The following is a 25,531-nucleotide window of genomic DNA, read 5'->3' as shown; positions in this document are numbered from 1 at the left end:
CTCTCTCTCTCTCTCTCTCTCTCTCTTTCTCGATGGCCAAAGATTCTTACCTCTACGAGATTTCGTACAAACGATGTGTGTTTTCTGAGATCTGCCAATCGAGCAGTGCAACTATCGTTAATGGCAATTGGCAACTGATTTTTATGTATTATGAATACGCCTGTGTACGTAATCTTTTCGTCATTTCTCCCGCGAAGGGAGATGCGTCAGGAAAATTCAGTAGCCTTTTATTAAAGTAAGTATTAAGCATTAAAGTAGGTGAGAACGCGCCAGTTATAATTCATGTTTCGATTTCCAGGCTGAACAGTCACCGAATAACGTACAATGGGTCACAAAACGGTTATGACACAATGAATTTCAGAACGTAGTCAAATGAGAGAACTTATTTTTTATTAATTCGTTCTTTTATTGGACCGTTGGTTATGCTCTGGAAATTCATTGCTTCTAAACCGTTTTGCGACCTACTATACACATAACGCTTGAGATTTAAAATCGCATAAGTAGTTCTAGTTATAATAGCTTTTTTTTAACTGTAATAGTTTTAATCTTATTCGTATACACATAAGGCCCAAAATTGTGTAACTCTAGATCTAGGGAATATTCAGGTATCAATGGCCGTGTGTATGTAAAGTTATAGTATATGATACTTCCAATATGCGTTGTTTCCTTGTTTAAATATAGCCACACTTTGCTCATTTCCGATCACGCGTGTATACACTTGCTAATTAATATATTAATTATAGAATAACGTTATACTATCTCTTCACTTATCGCGAATTATTATATGATTCTATAATGATAGGGTATCGAGCAATTATCGAGTGATAATGACTGTAGCAGTTTATTAACAGTTCATGGAAAGACAAAGTTTTAGAGAATCTCTTCCGGGAATCTCACGAATAGATAGGATACATGTATATGCTACTATAATTTTTTTTAACTTCGTCACTTTTTTAACGCTCTACCTACACACTGGGTTACGGTACTCTGACCGATTTTGAAATGTCCACCCCTGTAAAATATTAAGCAGTGGGGGATTGGGACTTGGGTGGTGGGGGAAATGTTAGAGGTATCTTCTTCGACATATAGTACTGGACAAAGCATTCGGCAAGACTTTTTTGATTTTTCATGTTGAGAGACCTAGAAAGAAAAAGTTAGATGTGTAGGCACGGGTCTCTCTTTCTACTTTCTGTTTATTGGTTAAATTTTGTCTAAAGAGAAAGGGAACAGTATCGTATCTTTAAAAGTTGGGAACATACGTTACTGTATATGAGTTACTACATATGATTACATGTTGTACGTGTAATACATATATATTACTAGAGATGTACTTCGAACTATTCGAATTTGAATCGAATAAAATGAAATTCGATTCGATTCAAATTCGAATCCCTATGATTCGAATCCGAATAATTCGAATTGAAAAGATTCGAATACGGATCGCGCACATTAGCATTAACAAAGAATTATTAAAGACATCCAGCCTTACGGAAATTAGCATGGCTTGAAAAGTTTGCTATACATTAAGATTTTCTTCAAAAATATAAAAAGAAGATAATAGCTTCTAGATAAACTTTTACCGATAACTGTCGGATCGATATGTGTCGTTGTGCAGCTTTCAAAGTTGGAACTGTACATATATATATATATATATATATATATATATATTTCATACATGTTTACCGACTATATATTATATATCTCTTACCTTAAAATGAATTGATTTCACATGATCAATGTTATCTCTCTCATACTGAAATCATTATTTTCACGTTGAATTCAATGATTATGTTAATTAAAAATTCTTTCAACGATTCAATTCGACTCGATTCGGATGAAATTTCATCGATTTGATTCGATTCGAATTCGAAATTAAAATCTGAGATTCGATTCGATTCGATATTAAAAATCTTTGATTCGCACATCTCTAGTAGGCAGAGGATTAAGATTCTTCCGTGAGAAGTCTCAGACTTAGTATCTCCCCGTGTTGTTCAACTTTGCTCTATTAGACATAATGGTCCGACAAAAAAGACAAAGATAGACAGAAGGAGGAAGGGAGGACAGAAGGATTGATTTGTTGTGTAAGGAATAGGAATTTAGACAAAACAGCGGGTTAAATCAAACGACAAAGCAAAATGCTGTTCTTTCCGGGTGCAAAGTTCAAATAAAGAGAAAAAGCAACTATACGTCCAAATGAGGAGGAAACGGATTTTGTTAAATATAATAGTTGATATGAATCGCTAGACAGCGATTAGAGGATTCTTATCTTTCCCGTGATTCGCATAAATGTTATGCGTTTCTGAGGTTTTCCGGCAGAGTAGGGCCGGATTATCACAAATAGCAGTGAGCGAGTGTTGGTTTTATGCATTCGATTGTGGATCCGGGCACTTAATTTTCTCGAAATTTTTTCCATGGAACGAGGTGACGGCTAGATTTTCTCATTTTCTCATTTCTCATTGCTCGAAAATATTGAGTTGAACGTCGGATCTCAAATCTTCTTCGTTGAATCGTGACTATTCCGAGTGGCTTGCAGTCGGAAAGGGTGAAATTCTATTAAAATATATTAAAATAAAATTGGATATTAAATAATTAAATAATAATTAAAATAATTAAAAGTAAAAGAATTCGAATAAATCATTCTTGAACAAGTATTTTTTCAAGTTTCTTGAAGACGACTTCTTGAAAACGACAGCAAATGGCTACCTACAGCATCAAGATAGATCAATAGCTTGTACATTTCGGGATTCTTTATTGACTCTTCAAGTTCGACGAAATTTGCGGGGTCAATGTAGAATCAGTTCAGTAGAGTAGAACTCATTTCGACTCGGGTAAATACTCCCAGATAAACTTGCTCTTAACTAGTTTTCTTTAAGTCCTCACATAGAGGAAATGGCAACAAGTTACAATTTTTAACGTTAAAGGAGCACAAGTCTTAATGACTTTATAGTCACTATTATAGTCTTTCCTAAATAGACTATTATAGTCTATTTAGGAAAGAAATAGTTGATCTAATTAAAATTATAATTATTTTTGGTCTCATCTTTTGGTTGTTTTAACACGAAAATGATAGTAGTAACATGCATATAAGATTATTATTACCAATATTATAATAGACTTAAATTAAATTAAATGATCTTCTTCACCATAATTTATAGTAATTATTTCTCTATGTGATTATAATTACAAATACGTTTACATTTTATTCTCAATATATAAACACAATTTACATTTTATTCTCAATATATAAACGTTATATCTAGAATTTCTTCATTGACTTACAAGTTCGACTTGCAGTCTATTTACAAGCTTAAGGGAATGCTGAAGCTGAAAACTTTACCGATAGCATACTGACGTTTTTCTGCAAAGTTCAGTTTAGCAGCTGAATAACAAATGCTTTTATGCACTTACGTATTTGCATATACGTGCAAAAATAAATAGAAGCTCAATATATGACGGAAATGAAAAAAAGATTTAAATGTAAAATCTCAAGCTGTCAGCGTCATATTTGTCAAAATAATTCAAAAGTTCCACAATTTATATATACCAAAAAGTGTAGATATTCTAAGCAGAAAAATTTTGAAAAGCATTGCTGTACTTTCGTATTTGAATTCAGAAACTTAAGAATATCGGAAAAATTTGCAGAAAGGTTTGTATATATATGTGGTTAAGTTTTTCGCTAAATATGATAAAACATACATTTACATAAATTTTGTATGTACAAGAAATACGAGAGATAACGTGACTGAGCTAGTGATGATTGTCTCTATATTATCGGTGTTTCTCGAGTTTGTCATGGACTTCAGCATCCCCTTAACTTAGAATCTTAGTTTAGACTCTGGTAAGTTTAAAAAATTATATATATATATATATATATATATATATATATATATATTTCGATTGAATTACCAATACGAGAGAATATATAAAATAGAACTATGTATATATACATATATCCATCATATGTCCATCATATTTCCATCATGTGTGTGTACATTTATTTTTACCATTTATTTAAATAGCAACTATATATATAGAAGTATAAAAATAATACTGGAGTAAATGTGGCAGTATTATTTTATTCTATTACCAAATAACCTTGAGTTTTTTCGCGCCTTATTCCTCGTCTCAACGTTTAACCGCCGCTACGAGTTTTACGTTCCGGAAGAAGAGATGCAGTATTTACTAAAAAAATTATACTTTTTAGTCTTCTCGTATTTCCGTCTCGCTCTCAGTTTCTCTTACTTAAATATTTTATCTTACGCGCATGAGAGAAACCTTCCAAGTCTGGCGCACCTTAAACATCCGATCTGCGCAACAGGCGCGTCTGGCATGGAAAATATGCGGAAACAAAAGAAAACAGAAATATCGTATCGAAAATAATGTTTCTTGTTATCAAAATTTTAATTGAAAAGTTAAAATTTTTTACTATTATTTTAGAAATATTCGCACAATACTTGGACTTGAAAAAGGAAAACTACTCGCAGTAAAAATAAAAAATATCTTCGAAGAATCAAGTATAAGCCTTTATAAGGCTAAAATGATTCTATAACGCACAGAAAAAAGAAGCTGGTTGAATTAATGTGAGATGTTTGATCAAAATTTGGCTGAGGTGAACAGAATTTCTAGTTATAATCAAATATGTTAGAACATTTGGATGCAATATCGATTATAGATGAGTTATTGTATATCCAATCTACCATAAATCCAATATCTTAGAGAGAGAGAGAGAGAGAGAGAGAGAGAGAGAGAAAAAGAGTGCTTGAATCTCAAGTATTCGACTCTGTAAGAAATTAATCTTACAAAGCTCATCCTACTGCTTCCCGCGTACGAGCATTGTGTCATAGTTTTAATTAAATTAACAAGGAAATTACGATAAAATATAACTTTATCCAAACTTTACTTTTTTAATATTAAGTTTCATGGTTGGAAAATTGTATAATATAAGGTGATTACAACATATAACAAATATATAACATATAACAAATCTATCAACAAGAAAAGTGGCGTAACGCGTAAGGCAGCCGATTTGTGGTCCAGAGGATCTCGGGTTCAAAATCTATCAAGATAAAGGCCAGTTTCGTGATGATCTTTTTTTGCGTAGTTGCCGCATGCAACCACATTTGTCTAGTTATTTTAATTAGGACGCATATAATCAAATTCTTATTAGACTTACAATCCAAATTATTCATTTTTTTTATCAAACAGTCTTGTTATATAATGTGCCCAAATCTTAGATTAATTCAACCAATTTTTTTTCCGTGCAGTATTTTCTTTATTGCGGTCCAGCGAGGGCGGCTCTTTGCGACTCGTTGCTCACTGCGCTTTCGTTGCAAACGCGAAGTATGTACACAGTGTATAGAGACAAGAGTAAGTAATCGTCATCGTTCGAAAATTCGTCGCTCCGAAAAGTACGGCCGATAACGTCGCGGCGGTGAGTTCGCGCCGCGTTTCTCTCCGTCACATCGCGACAGTTTGATTCCGCGAGCTTTCGTTGTCCCTCTTTCTGTCGCTTTGGAGAAGCTCCTGGATCTCGCGGAATGTCCGACCCTTGGTCTCGGGCACGCAGAATATCACCATTATGAACGCTAATAAGCACGAGGCCGAGAAGAAGTAATAAACGGCGTGTGCGCCCAGCAGATCACCAATTACTTGATACAGCTTGGAGACGGCGAAGCCGAGCACACCGTCAAAGACGGTGATGATAGCGCCAGCGAACGCTTTCACTTCGGTCGGGAACAGCTCGCCAATGAGCGCATTCGGCAATGTGCCTAATCCGAGTTGAAACCCCACCTGAAAGACGATTACGTCGACCACCGGAAGTAAATTCGCCGCGGAGACGTCGACGCCCCTGCCGTCCAGCATGAGATATATCGCCAGGATAGCGAGAGTAATGGAGGAGGCCAGAGTGGAAACAATCAGTAGCGGACGTCTGCCTGCGCCCTCGACGGTCGCAGTCGATAATCCCCCTGAAACGAGGCCGACCGCGAGTACCAGTATCGTAGCCAGGTTGGAGTCAATGCCGATAGCAGCCTTCTTGAAGAGCACTTCAAGGTACTGCATAGTGCTGAAATTTCCGCTAAGCTGCTGCGCCGCCACCAGGCCCAATATGATGCTAAGCGCTCGGGCGTTGCTGGGCAACAACATCAGCTTCAGTTTACCGACCCAACTACGCTTAACCGGCTCGGTTCTGGCGCCGGGTCCGATGACGGGAATGTTGTCTCGAACATCTTCGATGAAGACACTTCGGAGAGCGATCTCCAACTCTCTACGAGCTTCGTCCCGATCACGGATTCCTTTGAAGAAGGCCAGAGATCTGGTTGCTTCCGCTTTGCGGCCTCTAGCTGCGAGGAAAGCGGGCGTCTCAGGAAACCAAGAAAAGCACGCCACGAAAAGGATTGGTACCGCGAGTAGTATGGCGGCTAAAGCTCGATAGGATACCCAGGGACCGATGCTGCACGTCAGCAACGAGCCGGTGAACACGTTGACGGCAATCAAGGTGCCGAGGGCGCCGCGGATCCCGACGTCAGCCACCTCCGATACGTACATGGGGTTGGTTGTATACGAGATACCCACACCAACGCCGAGAATTACTCTAGAGATGTAAAGCGCCGACACGCTCTGAGCGAAAAATATAACGGTCCAGCCGATGATGAAGAAGCCGCTGGCCAGTAATAGGCATTTCTTACGACCGTATCTGTCGGCGAGACTCGCGCCGAGGAACGGACCGATCATAGATCCGATCACCGTTAGCGACACGATCCAGGAGCCCTCGTCGTCGGTTATCTTCACCGGCACGTCACTGGCACCGGATGTGAGCCGGGAGAGCGACGTGGTGGTCCATCCGTAAACGGTGCCAACTGCTACCATCGATAAGGTCGCTGTAAAATAAAGATCGATTGAAGGCCAATGGACGGTCATACAATTGAGAACGATTGAGCGTCACATTATCACTTGTAGAGACACGATATCTCGTGTAACCTGACAAACCTGATATGCACGCGAGCCATTGCCTCCACTGCGTCCGTTTGCTGTCGTGATACTTCTCCTGGCTGGACGAAGCTTGAATTACAATATCTCCCTTTGATGCTTCTTTCAGCGTGCTGATCTGCGGTGAAAACAAATATTGATCTTCTCTGGAAAGACGAGAATTCATGGTTTCTTTTTATTTAGTAACGATTGAATGTCATCTTTCCCCACTGCACTCTTTTCAGACTTTCTCAAATTTATTTATTACAAATTTTACATGACAGCCGCACGCAGAAGGATATTATTCTACTACTAAGAAAAGCGATTACTCAATTTACTTCCCTCCCCTTGAAATATGATTATTTTCAACAAAGAATATTTTCTTTGTATGATAATATTTTCTTCACATATATTCTTCAGAAATTTTAGGAAAGCTTATTATCATATATTTAAAAGAAGAATTTATTCTCTTCACAAGAACATTATGAAGAGAGGATGTTAACAATTTGGTCATTCCTGGTTCATTAAAAATATCTTAACTAATCATTGGAAACTTCTAGAAGCAAAAAATAACAAATATTTGTCTATGTTTGAGAAAAATTATGAAGATCATTATATATTATTGATTGTTGAAATAGTCATAAAATGATTTTAAGCTTTGTACTCTTGATATGTCTTTAAAACAAAATCAATTTCACATTTATGTTAAAAAATAGATTGAGAAGTAAATGTATTTGAGAAGTAAATGTAGATAAGAAGAGTAAATGTAAATGGGAAAAGTAAATATAGATAAATTGATTTTTTGATTTACATATAATATTATATGTATATAATACATATGTGTGTGTGTGTGTTGTAAAGATATATAGGTAACTATAAAAAATCTGCAATTGTATAAGTGAGAGTGATGAATATACATGCATGCTGATTATCTTCCTCTTCCTTATTTTTTTTAACATCCTTTTCCTTATTTTTTTTAAACTTTTCGTTTGTCTCTTAAAGTATCTCAAGCAAAGAATTTGTTAGGAAAGGACTGAAAAATGTATATTTTAAGTTTTTCCTTCCAAATCCTTATGCATGTATAACACATAAATATTGCGTAAACAAAGAAAACAAACTTTTTTACATTTACAACTCACCTCTCAAGACATAAATATGCAATTGATTTTATTTTAAAGAGATATCAAGGGTACAAAGTTCAAAAAATACTTTATATAACTATTAGAATAATCAATAATAAATTTCGATTTTCGTAACCTTCCTCGAACCTGGTGGACAAATAATTATTGTTTTCTGTTTCTAAGAGATACCAGAAAAAGTTTTCAATGATTGATTAAGATTCAGTGATGCAAATTTTTTAACATCCTTTTATTTTAACATCTTTTACCGAAGAAAAATTTGGTTCGACTCTACATAAATAAGCAAACTGAATTTTTCTTTTAATTTAATATTTTTGATTAAAATTCTAATCTTACTAGCATTTAGAATATTTTCAATAAATTTAATGCTTGTGATGAATTCATGATAGATTTGTCGATATATAAACTTATAAAACACTTGAAACACAGAGATAATATTTATTCGAATGCAGCATGTATTTTTCTATATGCAAGAATTAAAATTCTATTTATAGACAAAATAGAAATAAAGTATCCATTTGATAAAAAAAAATCGTTATATTCTTATCATCGGTCCGATATGCAAAAGTCGGTTCTGTTGTTGAAATTGGGTGTTGAATCAAGATTAGTCACGTGGTGTTTGTGCATAAATCTTCTTGCGCGTGACAGAATGCAGAAATCTTTTCTGAAGCGAGGAAGCAACAGGTGACAGCGATAACGTAGATTAATGTGAAATACAAAAAGTGAAATAAAAATCATACGTTTCTCTTAAAATCTTCGTTTGATATACTCAAGAATCGTTGATTCTCTACAAGCTGCATTACGGAAAGCGGAGCAATTATCATCGGTTTTGCCGGAAACGTGGTCTAAAGAACGTATAATTGGGTTTATAGAGGGAAGAGGAGGAGGGACAAGAAAGAGAGGGAGAGAGAGAGAGAGAAAGAAAGAGAATTTTTTTTTATTAATGAAATCATGCGTGCGAGGAAACGTTTGCGGTGCACAATTTTCCCCATTGGATTCGTTTACCGATTGAGCGTGGCGCCACGATAATACTGTGATCGAGTGCACATGCGCATAGCTTTTTTTCAAGGCGTAGGCCGTTCTTCGTGAGTCGCGTGCTTGTTCACCACATAACCTAGCTCCGGAGCTCGTCAGGCAACGTAGCCGAAGCTCGTCAGGCGACGGCCCACACGGACTTATCGCGATGGTTTGATGCACGCGAGAGCGATTTGATAAGCGGGCGAGCAACGGTGAACTCCGGCTTGGCTGACGGCTTTCGTTTCGTAGGTACTCACCGATACAAGTATCACACGTCTCACGACCCGTTGGAGCCATCGCACGCACTTGTGACTTGCGGCTCTGAGCGTAACATCCATTTTTGCCTCGCGACGGGACATTCTCCGATCCTCAAGCGCGTATTGAGTTTATTTCCGGCAGCCGGTCCATCGCGTACGTACAATCGACATGCACATCCGCGTAACATACACCTGTATATCGTGGAGAACACCCGAAGCATGCAACGCTCGTTACACAACACGCTCGCGGCGAAGGGCGATGCCCTCCCTCCTTTGAATATCCGAGAATACGCTGAATCACTACTCATCAGCGGCACACACAACTCGTCTTTCACCGTCGATTAACGCGGATGTGTTTGGACGGATCCGTGTGGGAGTATATGTGTGGGAGATAACGAATAACGAGTCGGACTTCCTGGTTCGCAAGCCGGGCGATTTCGAACCTTTGATCGAGAACACAACGCTGAACGCTTCGCGAGTAAATAGCGCGCGTGGCTTTGGGAGTTTAGTTTGCCAAAAGTTACGAAATTTGCATTTTGCGAAGGGTTAAAAGTAAATGCTTTATGACCCAGCTCGTTCCGTTTGCGCGATCCGGCGAGTGACACGTGCCGAGAGAATTTTTTAAATTCTTGCGAATTTAACACAGGAATCGTTTAGCCCGCATATCATTATCTTCTTGCGTACTACGCCCAAAATCGAGGAGGATTTCACTGACAGATAAGCGAGAGATTCGCGACGCGTCATGAACCACGTGCGCTCGTGCGTGCGCGCGCGTGCGCGTCGCTGCGAACGCTCGTCGCGCTTCCCGTCAAGGCTGCGTCGTCGTTTCCCTCATGCCGCGTACGCTCGTAAAAATAACCTCGGGCGAATTTTCTGGCACACGAGAGGTAGAACCGATCGCGAATACGGAACGTCACGAATCCGGCGAAATGGACGTCGTGAAATCGATACTCACCAGCGGATCCGTCGTCCCTGTCATGACTCCTCTTCTCCGGTCTCTTTAAATCACGTGCGATCTAAAAAAAAACCTGTCGCGACGGACCGGCTTTCCTTGGTCGCGAATTCGACAGAAACAACCGTGATTTCGCCTGTATCTCTCCACCGTATCCGCGGAATCGGATGCTTCGGAAAACGCGCAGGCGCCAATATTCACGCTTGCTCCCGCGCGCGCGCATGATCATATTTCTTTATCTGCCTCGTCTTCTTTTTCTTGTTTTTGTCACTCTCTCACTTCTGTTGTTTAGCATTCACGATCCCTTCCTAACTGCGATATTTATAATCGACGAGGCAATGGAGGTCATAGGTTGATAGATTCTCACGAAGCGTCGCAATCATAAAGACTGTACAAACGATTCAAAAGGCTATATAAACGTCTTCTTCAATTCGCTTGCGTTGCAAGTGAGAAAAAGTTGGATATGGCATAGAAGCAAATCTCATTGCATGGAGAAAAAACTTGGTTGTATTAATTGATTGAGGATTGATTTCAATAAACGAACCAACGCGTTGAACGACACAGCATTTTTGGCCCTTACCCCTACCCCCGCCGTTTTCTTCGACCAAAACGCGTTGATACAATCATTACAATCAAATTTTTCTCTGCGTGTGCATATTAGTTAGCAATGTTCATACATATAATTATTATGACAGCTGGTTATTACGTCGCGAACATTATATTCATGCAAAATAGTTAACAAATTTTTTTTGGCTGTATTAACGTGAAGATTGATTTTTGGGTCAATTGGAATATCTTTTTATCTCTCTAGAATAAATCATTTCATATCATTGAAGGCTCAATACCCAGCGATTAGCAGATACATAATATGATAGTATTAAATATATAAATATGATAAGGGAATTTTAGATTCATAGATATATGAATATGATGAATAGAAAGATTTGTATATGATGAAATAATGAAGAAAGAGAGAGTAGATGATAGAAACCGCCAGTTTCTATCGCCAGATTGCGAAGATCCAATGGTGTGTATTTTAATCTGCTTATCAGAAATCACACACACCGACTCGATCTACGCAGAATACATAACAAACATCGAATGCGTCAGTTGTCCATTATCTGAATGCCGGATTAATTACACGCCTCGCGATTGTACGGCACTTCGGTTTCGTCTGTTTACACGGCGGCGAGGGAAATCGGAGCAGCGTATTACAGCTGCAGCGCGAACGAAACTGTGTCACTTACATTCGTGGTTGCAGCCATGTGAGACGAGAATGGAACTACCGCCCTATTTCTTCTGGCGTTTCCGCAGCTTGGGCTTTTAACGATGAATTCAACAAGTAGTTTTCGCGAGCAGCATTAAATGCCCTTAATTTCGAGCTATTGATAGCTTTAGGTCGAAAGATGCAGAACTAAGTGTGACAAACACACCGTGGTTTCTTCCTGCGGCTGATGATCACTGAGTCTTCTAAGACTAGCACTCGACTGTCACTCTTCACTACTCGATTTATGATTGTCGATAGTCGATAATTAACAGCCCGCGCATAATTTGTCAATAGTTCTCCACTTTTGTTTCACTAAGTCTGCCGATAAATCTGTCGAGCTGCTCGAATGTTTCCTTTTGATTTTGCAAACGTACGGGCGATTCAGAGACGAGTAACAGAAACAGTTAGGACAATAACAATAGCACTTCACAGTAATATCATTTCACAAGAGCTGCGTGTAATATCGATTTTCAAGTTTCTTCCCGTTAGAGAAGTCGCCGATCGTGTTTACGATTTTCACTGTTGACACACTAACAGAAAAAGAATGGTTAATGTCAATAATATTATTATTATAAAATATTATATTATTTTTTATATTTGTAAACTACGATATTTTACTTTTATAAGCATATTATTATTATATTATATAAAATTATAGTTAACTCTTCTGGAATACTTTCTTGTTGTTTTAATAAAACAATAGTAGCAGTGATATGCGCGTATAAAGTTATTGTCATTATCACTATAATAACACTTACTGCAAAAGCGGTTCTCCTGGTCACGATTTCTTCACTATGCGCAATTATAGTTACAAACACTTTTTCCTCAGTGTATATAGGCGCGTCTCCAAACTCGACGCTTCGATACTCTAAGACGATAAGACGAATGAATTCACCCGGCTTCTTTTGTCCCGTGCGACAGGCTGTGCGCGTATTCGCCGATTAGTCGGCTTTCGCGAAGGTCGCGATCGAGCGACTACCAGCTGTTCCACGTTTCCAACAGCGGTTTCCTCGACGCGGCGTTATGGTGCCGGCGGTCGTCTGTAAACACTGCTTAATCGGCGGATTCGAATTTGTGCCGTGTGGGTATCGCACAGTGTCGCGTCTTATCGAGGCGGCCGGCCGATCTAGATAGATCTATTTATCCGTTACTTCGTAATCGGGTCCAGCCGCGACGATGCATGCGACAACCCACTACTGCTCTCGTGCCCAATTGGCCTTAATCCGATTGTCGTTAATTGCAAGCCGGTACACATTACGGATCGCACGCCACCACTGCTACGATGACAATAATGGATCTCTCCGCGGACTCGCGTCTTCTTTCACGGGCTGATGACGAGCAACAGGCGGTTGGTCGTCCTCTCTGTACCTCATGGTGGTGCGATTTTGTGCAGACATCCTAGTATCTCTTTTGTCCTCTTATCATCCGCGTGTACTGCACTATCTCGGCGTGATGGGTTCGTGTATGCCCTATACTATATACGCACTCGGGTTCACTAAGAGCCGCGTCATGGCTTATCTTGCCGCGCGTGCCTATGATCTATGCGTTCTCAAACAAACTGCGACGGCAGGCAATATAGTTGTTAATTGTCGTCGGGGAGAAGCGTCGAATTGAATCGTTCGGTCAGCCTGTGCGAGCCGGCTTGAATCCGTCGTCGAAGCGTAGAAAGTCGGAGAGAGGGAAAAAACACGCGCGAAGATTACTACTCGTGTCTATCCGTTGGGTAAATGATCTACTTGCTCCGATCGTGCTGCAAGTTCGTGCACGAAAGTAGACGGAAAAAGATATTCTCAGTAACTTTCATTATTGTAATTAATGAACGTGCCTATATATTTTATTTATTATAATTTTCTCAGCTTTCTTTCTTTGCGAGAAAGAAGCGTGCTACATTCTCTTGAGCTAATCTCCACATATTGGAAAAAGAATTCCGCCAGAAGTAAAGTTTATACGTACAGTTGTTTGCTAAGAAGTTTACATACTTTTTTTGCATGTAAAGTTAGTGTCACTTAAAATTACGAATACTATTACAGTAGCTATACTATACAAGTATAGTAGTATATTATAGTGGTACAGTAGTATAGTACTAGGTTAGAGGAGTTAGTATTATATTACAGTTAGTAGTATAAAAGTTCAACAAATTTACTACTATAGTAGATAGTAGTTATTATACTGAAATAGGTCGAAAAATTAACTCTTTCAGAGTTACAAATGTTTTTCGGTTTTAATAATACAAATTATTTGTATATATTGTGTCGTCTCTTTGTTGCAGCCTACAGAATAATAAACACTGATTGAGAAATCGGTAAGGTTTGATTGCGTCATATAACACTGATGGTTTCATCCAAACACAGCAAAAAAAGACCAGTATAATCTCCATATACATAATATATACAAATAATTTGCGTTATCAAAACCGAAAAAAATTTTTAACTCAAAGAGTTGATTTTTCCTATTTCAGTATAATAAATACTATCTACTATTGTAGTAAATATGTTGAACCTTTATATTATTATAATATAATATAATAACTTCTAACCTAGTAGTATATTACTGTATTAATATAGTATATCTACCGTAGTAGTATATACTAGCAATATATGCATACACACAATATACTATTGTATATAACTATATTCTGATATAATATCAATATAATAATATAGTACTATATTGTTATTAAACTATAAGTTTTGAACAAATATCATAAGAAATATAACTGTAAAAAGTGCATAGATACATATAATGCAACATTTTACATATAACATATAACAACATTTTTAATGCAGTATATATATTTAACTTGAATTCACGTAAATTTTTTCTCTAATCTAATAGAGAATATAGCAATGTGTGACTGTAGCAATCATAACAGCTCTCTCCGTGTATATATATATATTTGTTTTTAGCAAATGAGTGTAAGGATTTTTCTCATTTGGAGAAATAGCGCAAAGGGCATATTGTTGCGTCAACCTTTTCGCTTCGACCGGGGCAGGAGAGAGGCAATTGATCAAATAGGGTTAATCTTAATCGTTCGCGCTTTCGGCGGATACAATAACGGGAACAACAGGCGCGATGCGTCAAAGGGATTTATTGCATTTCGGAGTTAAGCTGATTGCGTTTCGGAGCGAATCGTTTGGGTTCCCCTAGAATATGCGCGATCTCCAGAATAATTCAACGTTTCGAAGCTGCACCTTTGCGTCAGTTTCCGGCAATTTATAGAATCCTCTTTCGTCACGACGCGCATAAGTAAACTAATCCTTGACTGTGCCGTTACAACCAGACGGCGGATTGACGTGCATTGATTTAAATTGCATATCTGGTTGATAATCGAAGTTGCATAACTATTCTGTCGCAATATCGGCTGTCATTCCTTCGTATGTGACACTGTAAGCAAGGACAAACCCGCTTCAAGAAATACACACGTAGCCGGGAAAACTGATAACTTCGATACAATATATGCGATGTATATATACTCCGGTAATTAATCGTTGGATCCAGCAACTTGGACGTTTGGAGCTAATAAGCATTCTTTTGCTTGTTAGCAAGAGAATGCTTTATTACGTGAAAAAACTATTGAAAATTCTAGCTAGTTGCGGGTGCCATCTCACTACAGTTTACTCCGTGTTCTCATTGTTAAGATACCGTATTGCTCAACGTATGTGTGTGTGTGTGTGTATGTGTGTGTATGCGTCAACTTAATTAATCATAAGAGTACTGACAGAAGAGGCTTATTAGAGGATATATTATTAACGAGCAACTACCTTCATGTCACGCATGATTAATTCCTGTGCAAGCTTCGGTTTGATTGGCAAATAGAATGCTAATTTTAACGCGATAGAAGTTTACATCTATAAACGGAGTGTCTTCGTGTCGAAGTCAAAAACAGTGACGGAATAATTACAGAGCTGCAGATTAATACGGATGTAATTGATGTTCCGAATTAAATAGATTCACTCGATGCGGTACTATCAAACAGAGCGGCAATGTGCCAACAAGAGCATACTCTTAATAATTTTTGTTCTCCACAACGCATTTGAACAAGTCCATTATAAGCTTGTTATATCGCGAGGCGAATATCATTTGGCGAATATCATTCGCGTAGCACTATCTCTCTCTTCTCTCTCTCTCTCTCTCTCTCTCTCTCTCTCTCTCTCTCTCTCTCTTTCCTTTTACGCGCATTAGTTATCTATGAATGTTATTTTCCTAATTACTGCAATAGTAGTAATTCTCACTTCTTATCTTGTCATTAATTGCCGTGAGATACAGATTTCCTAGAGATGTTCGCGCGAAAAGACTTCTCGAATTGCTGTTAGAAAGATAAGATAGATCACTGCTTGAGAAAGATAAGATAGATTCGCAGAATGCATAAGTGGAATTTTTCGAGCGATATGCAAACAATTACGACCCCTATTCTTATTCTAACCTCTTTCGCGCCTGTCGAAGTATGTGATAAGAGCGTAAACATAACCTAGAACCTGTAGTCTTCTTTTTTGTCTAAAGTACTATCTGCCCGGTTCGGTCGGAAAATCGAGATTCGAATCTGGCATGTACTTAGTATCAGCTCTGTCACTATTAGCTTTCTCTTTTCTCACTACCTCTAAACGGTAAGGCATTTCGCGCGGGATATTGCAGCTGCTTGTAAGTCTCGAAGTAGTCCCCGGAGTCTAAACAAATATCTGTTCGCTCCGCCTCCTCGAATAAAATAAATGCGCCAACTTAATGCATTCCGCGACAAATTGCTCCACCCTATGCCTCGTGTAATCACATAAATTGTCATTGGCTGAACCGTTTCTGTTCAACAACCGATTGTTGCTAGTGTGCGAAATTCTCGAGTCCTCGCGGGTTTTCGATCTTGACGACTTGGTGCTGCGCGTTTCTCGTCTCTATGGGAGGAATCGCGCGAATTCGTTCACTCGCTCACTCCAACAGCCGTACTCGAACGTCGGCTGGCTGCGCGTCGTTATTCCGCGAACGTAAAGTTAATTAAAGTAATCCTCGGTTAATCGGCGTCGCCGGCACAGCCTGAGGCCGTGCGCGCGCTCGTGCGCTCATTATGTCGCCTTTATAAGTGCGAGTGCCGCCGCTCGGCGTGATTAAAATTTAAAGCGGCGCGCACGCCATTTGCTCGGCGAAACGAGCACGGCGAAATATCGACCTTGTCCTCGTACCTTTTAACTTTTTCCTACGCCTGAGTCAAAGGGCGCGCTTATTTGTTCGTTTGCTTGTTAATGTTACACGCCTTCGTTACCGCGTCTTAGGTATATTATTGAAGACGGCGATTTATGCATGGCGAGAGAATGTAAATATGAGATTTATACTGTGCGAAGTAATTGAATTAGATTGCTCTCCCAAGTAACTTTATCGTTCATTTAAAGAGTGATACTGAAGACCTATAGCTTTTTTGGTATCTATTCTATAATGTTCAGTAAAGATATTTTTACTTTAGGTGTGCTTAATTTTGCACATTCAGTGCAAACTGAAATAGATCCATGCAATGGAGCTATTCGCGATGCAGATATTCGTTCGGAACAATCCTTTGATTATTTCAAGCGATGCTCTCGGATCGAAAAATATTAAAATATTCTTTCGTATTTCTGCGACACTTCTATTTCTTCTGAAAGCATTTAAAATGCATAAACATATAGAAAAGATGGTATCATACATCAATGTTTTTAATATTAATATAAAAATATGTATTATAGTTGTAATGATATGATATGATAGAGATATAATTGTGACTATATTAATATATTATAGCTATGATAAGTATAATAGTTGTGAATTTAAGTGAGGGAACTAGAAAGACGTTGGTTATTGAGATCTAACAAAATGAAATTTAAAATTATGATATCTTATTAAAATTATGATATCTTATTCTCTCCCTTTCTCTCTAGATATCGCAAATTAATGCACAATACGAAGTTATGTATGTATGTATATTACTTTTTTGCTCATATTCCAGGTAGAAAAAATCTTTATTTACGTTATTTTAAAGAATAGCTATTATATTGTTGGTAATTGTTGCCACCTTCTTGGCAATGTCTAAACAGTTTCTAACATGTGACCACATAAAAATTATTTTATTGTATATATTACATTTACAAATTTATAAAACATTCTGCTTTTTCTAAAATCTTTCGTCTTGCTAAATCGATGAGTTTACTATGTACTAAAAATTGACACTTTGTAATGATTGGCAAAGGATTTTACTCAAGTTTGGATTTAAGCTAAAATAAATATTGCGTAAATATTGTCTTTATCAAAGATATTGTCTTTACAATATCTGTATCCTTAGCATATAGTAGATTGATTAATTTAGCAATATAGTAATTTAGTGAGATGAAAGACTTCAGTAACAATTTAAGAAAATGTGAATTATTAAGAAAAATGTTACAATTTATTTTGTTATGTTTATTTTGTTATATCTCAACAACCAGTGCCATCCTTGGTTTTTCCTGTATATCACTTTTAACTATCATTTCTATATTAATATTAAATTAATATCTATATTAATATAAAAAAGTCGGTGTGAGATGTTATGTTTTTTATATATTTGTTTTAAAATGAAACTGTGTGCATGCCTTTCATAGTTACCAAAAATAGTCTATCATTACAACGAAATATAATCACGTGTTGGAAAAGATACTCTCTTTCTCTCAGGCTGTTCCGCTCGAGAGATCGGTGATTATTTCTGCATGCTAGAGAAAAGTTTGTGTAACCTATGGAAGCACTGTTTTTTTTTTATTCTTTTCTCTCATGTCGCAGTATTGTGGCTTTGTATACTGGTGCTGCACATATCGGATGTATAAAGCTCTATGTCGAGATATAGAATGACATTTGAAACATTCTTTTGTGTAACGAATCAATGAAATATCGGCGTTTCAGTCTTGCGCCTTTTTCTCATTTTTTTTCTGTCTCAGTTTCACCGATATAATTCGTTTATCCATTCAAAGATGAATTCATTAAATTCTCTTTTCCTTTTCAGATCAAAGAGAGAGAATAGAAAAGATAGCGAAAATTAAAAAAACATTTCTTACTAATTTTCATACAATAAATTGTAATCAATTTTCAAATAATAAGACTTTATTATGGGCGCGGAAAATTCTATGAATATGGAGAAAAATGTTCCCAATAAGATTCCCACGTTTTCTCTTCGATAAATGCGCGGAAGCCAGTTTGATTAAATTCACGTTGATACGAATTTGCCACAGTCAGGTTTCAGCGGCAACGAGCGCTCCTCACGTTCGATTCTGCGGCACTATGCCGCTGTAACGAGTGGTACACGTCGTATTATGCGGAATAAATCAGCGCCGATGCGGGATTATGTAAGACATTAATCTTTTCGAACGCGGCGCGCTGACGAGACGCGCGATTTTTCACCCTCTTATTGATCTCCCGACAAGAGCAATGACTTTGGACGTTTCACGGGTCTGGACGGTTACATGTTCGTCATGAAAAATTCATGAGACGCCATGTAACATATACGTAATACGTTTGCGGTATATAAGGCAGGGTTTGCAGTAATCTTCTATCCATATCGACTTAGTGTCACATAAATCATAACTGTTGCACTTGTAAAAACGAAAGTCTTGTTAAATTATTTATTCAAGTGAATTCCGCAGTATCGAATACCACGTATTCTTCCAAAAAAAATACAATTTATTCACGGTAATAAACGAAAAAAAAAGGAAATTTTGGAAGTTGCTATTCATAAGTGCTACAAAGAGGATTTTTATTTATTACAGTTTTTAATGGACTTTCGAGGGCGCAAAGGTCGAGAGAGAAAGAGAGATTGAGGGAATTAATTCTTCCGGCAGAGTTGGCGCTACGCCGTGAAGTTAAATATTCTTCATTATGCACGCGTTGTAAATTCTTGCAAATTGCTCTGCAATAATTAATAAGTGCCCGGCCTTTGTTAGAGGGTTATACGTAATTATCTGTTATATATTTGTATTTTTAATTGCCTTTATATAAAAAATATATATTAATCAGCACAAGTAATATTATATCACTCGTAAAGAATTACATCGGTAAATGAGCCTTTGATGAGCCTTTTGTGAAAGATCACTGGCGCGATCACTAAGGCTTTCATCGGAAATAATCTTCTGGCTCCTCAGAAAGACCGTGGCATGTCGGGTTCTCTTTAACACAGCTGTGCAAAGTTCAATTCATTTAGAAGCGCATATCTAAGAATAAATATTTTCTGAATAGTAGAATTCCTATATGAAATAGCATCTGTTATATTTTTTGTTTATTTTTATTTTACACTGAAAAAAAAAACGATTAATTTAACAAAAATTATAGTTATTTTTGGTCTCAACCACATATTTTTATTGTTCTAAGACACGAATATGATAGTAATAACATGCGTATAAAGTTATTATCACTAACATTAAAATAGAATTGAATAAAAAGAAATGGTTTTTTTAACTATAATTTATAGTAGTTGTTTGTTTTTGTCTATGTAATTATAGACAATTATAGTTACAAATATCAGACATTTTTTGTCAGTGTACTTTTTTCACAACATAATACTGCCATACTTCTTGTTTATTTTTATTTTATACAGAGAGAAAAAAATTGTTAATCTAACTAAAATTATAGTTATTTTTAGTCTCAATCATATTTTTTTATTGTTCTAAAACACGAACGACGATGGTAGTAACATGCGTATAAAATTATTGTCAGTAACATTATAATAGAACTTAATAAAAAGAAGAACGATTTTCTTGACTATAATTTATAGTAATTGTTCCTCTCTAATTATAGGTGATTATAGTTGTCTATCTATTGTCAAACTATAATTATAACTCTAATTATAGGTATAATTATAGTTACAAATATCAGATATTTTTTTCGGCATACAACACAAACAGACGTACGCGCGCGCGTGCACGCGCTAACATTACTCCAGCTAATATATGCTAATACTGAGTCTAACAAGCAAAATATTAATTAACGTAGCTTTTGTTCATGATTGCATTGTGGTCTTTACGCGATTGAAGAAGCGTAAAATTTTAATTGGGAAAAATCGTATTCAGCAAACTGGCCGGCTTTGTCGTAAACCTCCCCGATAATGACAGCTTACAAATGAACGATTTATTCGTAAAATTGATATTCTCTAAGTTAAGCCGGCGAAATGTTGTGACGTTAAGCCGCATGAGCTTGCGCGACTCTTGTTTTGTACGACGAGCAAATTAGCAGGTGATCAACGATTATGGTGCGAATGAATGGATGAATAGGCGCAAATCAATTGCCACACATATAACGGTAAAGTAATAAGCGCTTAATTAATTAACTTGTTCGGTCTACATTTAATTTCGCATAGCTTGTTTGAAACTGAAATTGGACCGATCTCTCCTGAAGCTGTTAAAATTTTTTTCTTTTTTCAAACAATTTTTTTTTCTTCGTACAATGCGAAGAATTTTAAAAAGTGACGTATAGTCTTTGTAGACGTTTTGACTGTTATTGTTTATTTTTAGAACGATAAGCGGTAATATAAAATATATAAGCGGTCTAAAAATATATAGCAATATATAAAGACATGTTTAATGATAGCTAGGAAAATGTTCGTGCACGTATATATTAGGTCAAAGTAATTACAAAATTCCTCTACCATTTTATAAACAATCAAATAACACATAAAATTATGAGTTATTAAGTAAAGAAAATTGGCGAATAAATTCGCGCAAACATATTCGCTAACATTCTTTAATTAATAGACGTAATTTTTTTACGCTCTTTTAACTCTGAAAATGGACTATTGTTTTCCGTCAATGTAAACCGGATTTATAAGTCTATTATGTCCGCGGCTTATCAGATAACGTTGATATTCTCAAAAAATTCTTTAAAAAAAGCAGAGGAGTTAATTTGACTTTGAGGTGTTAATTAAATGCCCAAATCATCGAATTAGATAACAGTTTATTTCAAACATTTGTTTTTTATTGTTTTTTTTTAGAAAAAATCATCTGCAGAAATTTGATTTATGAAACAAATATGTCAAAAGTTTTATTTATATAATATGTATAATTGAATATAATTGAAGAAAAAATTATGGAATAATTGTCACTCAACGAAAAGATGATTATTAAAGTGTATGAAAACAGGATATATTATAAGAGAAATAAAGACAGATTAAAATTAGAAAAAATACTATAAGAAAAATAAAGACAGATTATAAGAGAAATAAAGATATAAGATATATTATAAGAGAAATAAAGACAGATTAAAATTAGAAAAAATAATTCGCATATTTTTTTGTATTTTTATGAAATATATCATAAAATATAAACACTTATAAGCATTCTAAATACAAGAAAAAAATATTTCATATCTACGCAAACACGCAAAAAAAATTTATGAAAATGACAGCTTTAGTTACTCAAACTTTCAAAATGTGTTAAAAAATATAGGTCATCAGAACTAAAAAATTCTGTTCAAAAATCCTTCAACCAAAATATTGATTTATTTATTTAAATCAAACCTAACATTAAATATTGCTAATTTTTTCCTCCGTGTATAAAGTGCTCATTTCTCGGAATATTTTCGTTTAAAAATCATTAAAAATAAAATACTTAGCAATTTATTTTTCACTAAAAAACTACGTGTCTTCAACTAGAATGGTAAAGGAAGTTTCGATAATTTTTGAACATTTTTTTGAGCACTCTAAAAGGAGGAAAATTGACGAAAACATTAATGACATTGGTTGCCTCTCCAAATATAGCAGAAATACTTTGTTAGCTGGAATTTTGATAATTCAAAAATGTAGTACGTGATTATTTGCAAAATGATACAGATGTAGTTTGTTCAGTTTTAATGCGTAAACACATGGATATCATACTTACCGTCACATCCTGCACGCATTGTGCACGGTCATTCATTAATCTCTTTTTTAATTAATTACTAACTCAGAATATGTAGTTATTATTAACAACGTTATTTACAAAATAGTAGAGGAATTTTATGTTTAGTTTGACCTAGTTTATGTATACATGAGCGTTTTCTCACTTATCATCAGACTTTATATACATCACCTATCATACTCTGTATACATCATAAAATTCCCGAATCGAAATTTTGATCCTATTTTCAGCCTTACTGTTCCATTCAACATCTATTATAATACTCTGAAATCTACATATAAATTTCTTTTGATTCTATTTAACCTACCCGAGTTGAAATTTTTATCCTACAGCTTCATTGTTCCACTCAACACCTATATTGAAGCTAAAGAAAGTAAAAAGAGAAATTTCGAACATCATCAAAGTCAAAGTAGACGTAAATTGTATCACTAGCATTAAATCTACTTTGCTAACTTAATTTTCACACAATACAACGTCTAAAATCGGGACATAAGACGTCTTAAAAACGTCTTAAAGTCATCTTAGGGACATCTTACGTTCCGATGTCTGAGAGACGTCTTTAAGATGTCTTTCAGGCGTCTTATGTCCCGATTTTAAATAGTTGTGTCCCGACGTTGTGTTGTGTGGGTTCCTACTGCGTTGTAGAATTCAAGGTTTAACAAAAGAACAAAATTTCGACTCAGATTGTTATCAAGATTATTTCGAAAAAAAAAATAAATTATTGAAGTGCGCAGCGCACACAAGAGCGGGAGCCGGGTGCCATTATTACTCTCCCTTTTTCCCACATTTTCTTCTTAACGAGCGCTGCGCCAGTTTCGCCTTCACATTTTCTCTAGGCTCACTAATAGCTACGATTATGCGGCCCTCTTTCTGTTTCTCGGCATACACGCGTTTATGCATTAGCCCTGTAGGGTAGTAATGTATATGTAGTTAGTTGCAAATGGAATATTCGTGCATGTAATGTAATCTCTAATGAAGAGCCACGTCGTGGCTGGAATTTTATAACCCAGAATATGTGGCGTATATATGTACGCGTGTGTATTACTAGGCCGAGTATTAAAGGTACTATTCGAGCTGATTCTGACAATGAACACTGGTCGGGGGTAGAACTGAAAAAAATTCTGTACAGGCAATGAATGCCACACATGCGAGCTGCTCAATTTACATAAATAGATGAAATTATATCTTGTGTGTTTCAGCGTCATACTGTGATGAAGAAAAATGTCGCGTGCCGATACTACGCATGTTTACTACATGCGTGCGAAAGCATTAACACGAAGCTAGTCGATATCCCCCGAGAGATATTCCTTCTTCGTGATATAACGTCGAGAATTATTAATTATTACCATGACATGACAAATTTGAAAAGCTTACCTTGCGAAGGGAGGAGATCTTCGTATTTGAAATGCGCATCCGTTCTTGTTCTCGTCGCAGTTGTTGTGAAACTGACGGTAACTCAACCGCAATTTAATTGCCGTCTTCTGCTTGATTCGTATAACCGAGCGAGTCTTGCCACGGAAGTAATGATGGAAGAGAGTGCGACGGGGAAAGTCAGGGGGAGGACCTGAGTGCGGCCAACAGAAGGAAAAGTGCTTAACTTTAGTTCGGAACTTGTGAGAAGGGTCATCCCGCGGGAAATCAATGTCTGACGGTTCAAAGAAGGTCGAAGAAGAGGACTGGACGATGTGATCGCGTGTATACGCGAGTTGGTTTATGTGTGATGGTTAATTTGATAACCAACTCTCGTGCGGAACGCCAGGTTATCTTTCATCTATATTCCGTATCTCTTTCGATTACTTCGCGACGACTTTTTTCCGGTCGCTTTGCAGATTAAACTGCAAGGCGAGGGGGACTGGGGGAACGGGTGCGGGTACGGTTAAAGAAACACTCCCAAGTAATTAAATAGGAGATCTGCATTTTACAAAGCAATAAGTTACACGAGAGTCCTTACACGAAACCAAAGCCCCCAATTCGAGTCGTGGCACGCGTTTCTCGTTCTCCTGTCATGTGCTTTCCTCTTCCCCCTTCTTTTCATACAAATGTGAAACGTAATTAAGCCGAAGGCAGTGAATTGCAAGGACAAGAGAAGCGCGATGTATTCCTTCCTACGTAGAAGATATCCAGTCACGGAGTTACTGTTTTGTGAGAAAATATATGCACGTATTCAAGTTGTTGAACAAAAGTACAGATGTGTCGCGCGCAAAACGAAGCGCCATTAATGTCGACGTTGAAATATATATACAATTTTGAAATTATCTTTTCTGCAACTCATTCTCGTTCCACTTTACTGCTGAAGAAATCATTTTGTTTATTCTCCTTAATGTGCATTTCGTGATCGTTATCGGACGCATTCCAACTTCTGTTCAGCAGCCATACGCGCAGTTCCCATTAATATTTGCGCTCGTATGAAATGGCTCGAATTTTTCTGGAAGACTGGAGAAGGACGACGTCGTTGTCACCGATAGTTAAAAAGAAAAAAAAAAAGAAGAAAAATGGACAAGATATCATCGGACGCGCGATCAAGTGCGGCACGCAAATTCGCCACGACATCGAGATTTTCTGGGAATTATACATAGTTAGCACCTACAAAAGTTTATCATCGCTGACCTTTGCGCAGAGAGGGGTCATGGTCGATTAGCTTAGTGGTCTCTTAGCTTAACCCGCAGTCCGAACTTTACATTGTAAATTTGATTGCGTTCGACTAGCCTCCGCGCTAGAGGCAGTTTGATTCCCCTTCGCATCGATTTAATTCTCTACAGCGATAAAAGGAGACCGCACGCCTCCTTTAGGTAGCATCGTTCGATTAGCACAAAATGTAAAATCTATTGTGATCTTCTAACCACCGTAACGATAACGGGCTAACATCGCCCTTGTTTTCGCCAGTCTTTCGTCTCTCCGGACTGTGATCGTCACTTTCGCTCAAACATCGATCGGCTCGATATAGTGTTTACATTCTGTCCGACGCCTCGTTGCGTGGGAGTCCGTCTACGACCTGCCTCATCGATTCTGGTTCAGTCGCATCCTCATCGTGTTGATCGGACTCGAGGTCCGATGAGGGCTCGGATCAATCA

General features: G+C 37.0%; 2 protein-coding genes and 1 long non-coding RNA gene across 13 annotated transcripts in view; 1 reads left to right on the top strand and 2 right to left on the bottom strand.

Annotated features, from left to right (window-relative positions):
- Positions 1-24,983, top strand: part of LOC116847576 — a 75,206-nt gene extending 50,223 nt beyond the window's left edge. Inside the window, exon 3 of the long non-coding RNA XR_004378789.1 lies at positions 23,660-24,983. This is a non-coding gene — a long non-coding RNA (uncharacterized LOC116847576). The remainder of the gene's footprint in view (positions 1-23,659) is intronic.
- LOC116847575 (facilitated trehalose transporter Tret1-like) lies at positions 3,175-23,976 on the bottom strand. 4 transcript variants are annotated; one of them, XM_032822701.1, is made up of 4 exons: positions 12,357-13,206; positions 11,579-12,128; positions 6,988-7,105; positions 3,175-6,878 (listed from the first exon to the last, which is right to left on the bottom strand). In XM_032822701.1, the coding sequence occupies exons 2-4, from the start codon at positions 11,594-11,596 to the stop codon at positions 5,458-5,460; spliced, it is 1,557 nt and encodes a 518-aa protein (XP_032678592.1). In that variant the 5' UTR covers positions 11,597-12,128; positions 12,357-13,206; the 3' UTR covers positions 3,175-5,457. The 4 variants fall into 4 exon arrangements, with proteins under 4 accessions (XP_032678592.1, XP_032678589.1, XP_032678590.1 ...); XM_032822698.1 differs by lacking the exons at positions 11,579-12,128; positions 12,357-13,206 and adding exons at positions 9,380-9,571; positions 10,335-10,628; XM_032822699.1 differs by lacking the exons at positions 11,579-12,128; positions 12,357-13,206 and adding an exon at positions 23,835-23,976.
- LOC116847574 (unconventional myosin-XVIIIa-like) overlaps positions 24,356-25,531 on the bottom strand; it is a 79,250-nt gene continuing 78,074 nt past the window's right edge. For all 8 annotated transcript variants that reach the window (XM_032822688.1, XM_032822689.1, XM_032822690.1 and 5 more), the window contains one exon: positions 24,356-25,531. In XM_032822688.1, coding sequence (XP_032678579.1) covers positions 25,525-25,531 — 7 coding nt within the window. In that variant the 3' untranslated portion in view covers positions 24,356-25,524.

Source organism: Odontomachus brunneus, unplaced genomic scaffold, assembly GCF_010583005.1.
Source record: "Odontomachus brunneus isolate Ranch 3 - 2012 unplaced genomic scaffold, Obru_v1 Obru_scaffold_080, whole genome shotgun sequence".
Taxonomy (NCBI): domain Eukaryota; kingdom Metazoa; phylum Arthropoda; class Insecta; order Hymenoptera; family Formicidae; genus Odontomachus; species Odontomachus brunneus.
This window is presented reverse-complemented; position numbering and strand designations above follow the sequence as displayed.